At 40.2% G+C, this 6,000-nt stretch overlaps 1 protein-coding gene across 1 annotated transcript in view; it reads left to right on the top strand.

Moving 5' to 3' along the window:
- Nucleotides 1-4,082: 4,082 nt before the first annotated feature.
- The window catches only part of LOC136855730 (uncharacterized), a 126,732-nt gene continuing 124,814 nt past the window's right edge, over nt 4,083-6,000 (top strand). The window contains exon 1 of the mRNA XM_067133099.1: nt 4,083-4,223. Within this exon, the coding sequence (XP_066989200.1) occupies nt 4,205-4,223 (19 nt within the window). The 5' untranslated portion in view covers nt 4,083-4,204. The remainder of the gene's footprint in view (nt 4,224-6,000) is intronic.

Genomic DNA, 6,000 nt, shown 5'->3' with positions numbered 1-6,000 from the left:
GTGTAAATATCAAATCATATTTTCATCGGGGCTTAATTCCTGTTGGGATGGAATGGAATATAGAGTTTAAGCCACAGGCCAAGCACTGGGACCTATGAGGTCATTCAGCGCTGGAAAGGAAAACTAGGATAGCAAGATGGAAGAAAGAGAATATGAAAGGATGTACAGTAAAGGGAACTAAAGGGGTTGCAGCTGGGGGCCGAAGGCACGCTGCAAAGAACCTTTAGTAATGCCTACAGTGCATCGCATGAGGTGCACTGACGGCACTAACCCCCTGCTTATTAACGAGGTATATATAGGATTGAGAGACTGAACATTGTGTCAGGGAACAGAAAATATAAATCTTTGGATGACGACAGAAGAGTTTTTGGTATTAATCTGACAGACCTTTTTTTTTTTTTTTTCAGGCGTTTCCTGTCATTTCCAAGTCTGAGTAAGGACGTTGCAGCCGTAATTACCCGGAAGGTTCCTATAAAGAGTCCCCGTTTCGGAACCCCGGGAGGTATAGGGCCCTGTCAAAACAGATCTGAGGAACATCAAGTTTTAACGAGTTGAAAACTTCGAAAGAGAGAGTTTCCATGCGCTACTTTTCGTCTGCGAGGGAACCCGGCTTGGAAGTACGATCACCGTTCATCACTGTGATTCGTCCCCTCCCAGTTTTAAAATGACACTTTAATTATAAAAAACAAAATGAACGAGTATAACCAAGGCCACCGAAAATAAATCTATCTTTCGGTGGTCTAGGTATAACGATGTATGAGCCGCGGCCCGTGAAACTTTAAGCACGGCCAGGTGATGGCCTATCCTATACCCTTGCCAGAAGCACGATTATGACTAACTTTAACCCTAAATAAAATAACTACTGAGGTTTGAGGGCTGCAATTTGGTATGTTTGGTGATTGGAGGGTGGATGATCAACATACCAATTTGCAGCCCTCTAGCCTCAGTAGTTTTTAAGATCTGAGGGCGGACAGAAAAAGTGCGGACGGACAGACAAAGCCGGCACAATAGTTTTCTTTTACAGAAAACTAAAAGGCACTGCATATTCTGGAACAACTTTAATCTAAGCTGACGGCAAAGCTAATATATAATTGCACTTTCATTCATATGAACCTAGTTTGGCGGGGGGGGGGCGGGATCCTCCTTATCCTATGCCTACATGAATCAGCTGGAGCACACAATCACTTTTCACAAACCTTCCCCAGTGTCCACCCACCCGACAACAACGTACCTTGTAACCCGGTGTCGATGACATCAAACTATTCCTATGATATCAGCCAAAATTCCTACAGGCGAAATTATGAATTCAACTGCTATATAGTAGTATCGGTTCCATCCAGGACGCTTCGTCCTAAGCGAGTAGGCCTATATCTAAGGCTGCGTCCACACGATCGAGCTTTGTTCGACGAACTTTGTCCAGTGTGACGTCAGAAGTGGGCAAAGTTTGGGCAAAGTTCTGACTTTGCCCGCTGTTTCTCCGCTTCTGACGTCACATCGGACAAAGTTCGTCCAACAACACTCGATCGTGTGGACGCAGCTTAAGCCTAGACCAAAAAAGGTACTAATTCAAGTCTGCCTTCAAAATCAAATGTGTGCTCTCTATATCGGGCGTCATTTTACATGTAGACAGTCCCTTTACCTACATCTAAATGCATTTATGAAAATATGGTTTTGGGAATGAAGTTAACCTCTCTCTCTCTCTCTCTCTCTCTCTCTCTCTCTCTCTCTCTCTCTCTCTCTCTCTCTGAATCAATATTTTGCCTGTCATGAAACTTATCACCTTTAAATTAGTTGTTTATGAAATGGCAGTGAAAAACTGGAACAGTAATGAATATTGGACTGTACGAAGGCTTTACTCGTCAATATTTCTCTTCAAAAATATGTTGTATTGTCTCTGTGACACATTCTTAACCAAACTGATGATGTTTAATGTGAACATTTTTTTTTATGTTGCACATTTTCATCATTGCACCAAAAGCCTGATCTTTTGGAGTCATGCTGAAAGCTTTTTACACAAAGATACAAAAACTTTCGGGGAAAATTATGCAGTAGCATGCATGATTCCACTACGAGGAAAAATCGTATGATACAACATATATGCGTGTGTACAGCAAGGCAGGTTCATTTACACATCACCTAACCCTGGGCTAAAAAAAAATGCGCAGGAACCTCGTTTTAACAGGACCTTTACCCACCCACCCTTGTTTAAGAATTAAAAAAAAAATCTGTGAGCATCTCTCATGGACAATTTGGAACTAGTGGCCCCTGGAATCGTTGGGCCCTAGGCAACTAGCCAGCGTCCAAGTGCTTAGGCCTAAAACACCCCTGCAACAAAGTACCTTTACTTGGCAGGTCGAAATGCTGAAGGTATAGGATTTGATTGGATGAACAATTTCACAAAGAAACAAAAGTCCAGCTGACCACGTCGACTGTTTTAACATTATGACGCCGATTCCCCAACCCTTCCAAAAAATGATAATCTCTTGGGGCACTGGTTCCATATTTGGATCCACCACATTCAAATCTAAACCCCTTCCCCCCACCCCCCGCCCACCTCCCCTGTTTTACCTTAATGTGATAATTAAGGGCAATCCCCTGTTTTACCTTAATGTGATAATTAAGGGCAATCCCATGTTTGACCTTAATGCGATAATTAAGGGCAATGTCTTCTTCCATATAGGCCTAAGCCTAATAACCACCAATGTGTCTTCATGAGCCATTATTAACATAATTATCAACAATACAGTGATAATAGCATAGTGATAGCAATAAGCTTTAGTACAACAATAACAGCACACAGATAGCAATGGACTATAGTACAATAACAGTACAATGATAGCAATAGGCTTTAGTCCAATAAAAATAACATATTGACAGCAATGAACTTTAGTACAATAATAATGGTATAATGACAGCAATATCCCCATACACTGCTGCGCCCATTTCGCTATCCCCACGCAGTACTGCGCCTATTTCATATACTTTTTATATAACAAAATGCATGCGCAGAACTACACCGCAAGGGGAGTGTCTGACGTAAGAGCAGAAGGATGATGATGCATGACCCTACAGCGTTATAAGACTTATCTTAAAGTTTGCATTACATCTTGGGCGATAACAACGAAACATGCTTATTATCCTATACAATGAATAAATGCCCAGAGCTAGTGCGGATAATCTATTCATCTTACCTTACTTAGTCACTGAGGGTCGAGCCATTTCTTGATCCTTGACGAACCTATGCCCAGATCGGAGTACCATAATGGATACATCATCTGTGTAACCACCAGTCCACCACCATAGACATCGTCTATGATGCTCCTTTCTAAAAGCTGTACTCACTGAGCTTTTTTTTTTACTTGGTCACTGCATTTCGTGAGCAGCTATGGCATCCCTCTCTGAGTATTCCAAAAGAATATCGTAAGACGCTCCACTCCATTCCGGCATTGTCACCTTCCGCAGATATGGAGGTTCCTTGTACAGTTCAGCAAACTTGACCCAAAACGGCCTCTCCTGCAGCGTCTTTTCGTCTGGAACTCTCTCCACACGTTATTTATACACGGTCATGGTTGAAGTCCGAGTTATTGAGCATGTTTACCAAAAATTTTAGAAAATAGTCACAAAGTTCGAACTAGCCTGAACGTTCCGGTTCAGTTAAAACGAGAAACAAAACGTTTGTTTCCTTCGGATGCCATTTAATCAGACGTTAGCCCCACAAACACTCAAGTTTTCCCGTCAAACCTTCAGCCTGGCAAAGACTTTGAACGTTAATGGAGTCTTTAATCGTTTCTTCGTCTTCACAGACAAAACAGACGAAACGACAAAACACCGCCATGGGCACGCCACTTAACCAAGACGTGTTAACCGCACAAACACTCAATTTTCACGTTAAACCTTCGACCTGGCATAAAATTCGAACGTTAATGGAGTCTTTAATCGTTTCTTCGTCTTCACAGACAGGCAAGCACACAGACAAAACAGACGAAACGACAAAACACCGCCGTAGGTGTGTCACTTGGAGATGTCAACTAGGTACTGGTTCTGGGTAGTTCGATTTGCTGGTGGCAGCTGTTCGCGGCTTCAGTCACCCGGGATCTTGGCTTAGTGTGTGTTCGTCATTTTTTTCTTTTGTCATTCCTCTCCATTAAGGGATATTTTGCACCTTAAAATTGCAGGGATTGGGACGAGAATTCTCCAGGAGAAGATGGTGTATGATTTCGCTGGTAAGCAAAGCGTATTGAAACTTATTTACCCATAATTGTGTGCTAGGCAGATGGTGTCCGGTTAATAGCATGGTACGAGCTAGAAAATTAACATGTCTTACATTTTCAGCATATTATTGCAATGGCGATTTCCTTATTGAAATCAGAACATCATTACTCCTATATATATGCCACGTAATGTAAAGTAAATGAAAAAAAAGGATCTTGCTCGTTATTAAGGTAGCTTAGAAACTAGGCCTAGGCCTATAAAACAATGGTTGTGTCAACAGGTCTTTGTCTTTTGGTGCCTGACAAAATCCTCTTGGATTTTTGTCGGTCATGAAGAATTCTTTGCAGTAGGTAGGCTTGAAGGATGTTGTCTCTGCCATTTATTTTTCAGTTTTGGACATGTATAGGCAGCGTTAGAGTTAATTAACAAAATGCAGTTTATCAAAAGTGGTTTCCCGCCAAAACTCCGAAAGTTAAACTCGGCGAGAGTATCTCGACACGACGTAAACTAATTAAAGGCAACAGTTTCTATTATTCGATTCAAATTGAAAATACCTGTATTTTTCATCCTGGTTCAATTGTTTTTTTTTTTTTTTTATCAAACGATACGTCTCATAGATTGGTAACAGCGAGAATATGAAGTTGGCAGCCTAGGCTTTACATACGCTCTCAAACTGCTCATTTGGGAAGATTTAAATCTTACTATAAGTACAAATTAAATTTCGAACCTTTAAAAACAAATTCTCTATGGTCAAAGTTATCAAATCATCATACCAAAAAGGGTTGGGGGTGGGGGGGGGCGCTTTAAGAATGGCAGCAACAACAAAAATAATCTTTGCCAAGCAAACGCTAGACCTATACGTATTGATTCGGCAGGTATTTTCCTTGATGTCCTTTTATGAATATTTTTTAGTCCAGATGAGTCTACAATACCTTATAATGGTAGCCCATATTTAACAACTCTATTTATCGTTCCAAAGCCTTAGGACAAAAAAAAAAAAAAAACTTTCTGTCGTTGGTTTGTTTACAAGATGCAGAGCATGGCGGGAAAAAATCCAGTTTAGCTGGACGTGTTTTCGAAACTTTCTCTAGATAATTGCTCCCGGAAATACCAAAGGTAGACATGCTGAATAAAATTCAGTTTCTAGGACGAGTGTGGTACTGCCTTCACAGTGAGGCTGTTTCTTGCTTGCCGTTAAAAATGCTTGGCCGTAGGTAGGTAGGTAGGCCTGAAAGTCTTAATGTAGGGTGATATACCTTGTTTTTATCCCTAAAGCAGTGATGCATGAGGGCAATACTTGCATATATATAAAAAAAAACTAAAGGAACTTGAAGAAGACATATATATACAGTATATATATATATATTTAAATTTGACTCGCATCAGGATCGAACCCAGGTCTTTCAATTGAAAGGCAAGGGTTCGATCCTGATGTGAGTCAGAAATTTATTTCTGTTCCACGCGTGATTGTGTGTTGATTATTTATGTATATATATATATATATATATATATATATATATATATATATATATATATATATATATATATATATATATATATAAACTAAGGAATTTGAGGAAGACATCTCAGGTATTTGCGTAGTTTTATTGCTCGAGTTTCAAGGCCAAGCCTCATTATCAAAGCTGTACATAAAAATATACAGTACACATTGAAATATCATATAAGACTCAGACTGAAAAGTAGTATGCTTAAGAACAATTACAAAACATCCAGTTTAAAACGCCAAGAGAAAGGTATGACCATCCAGGCGGAGAGAAACAATACGAT

Source organism: Macrobrachium rosenbergii, chromosome 32 (assembly GCF_040412425.1).
Source record: "Macrobrachium rosenbergii isolate ZJJX-2024 chromosome 32, ASM4041242v1, whole genome shotgun sequence".
NCBI classification, from domain to species: Eukaryota; Metazoa; Arthropoda; class Malacostraca; order Decapoda; family Palaemonidae; genus Macrobrachium; species Macrobrachium rosenbergii.
The sequence above is the reverse complement of the archived record's forward strand: the minus strand, read 5'-3'. Positions and strand labels throughout refer to the sequence as shown.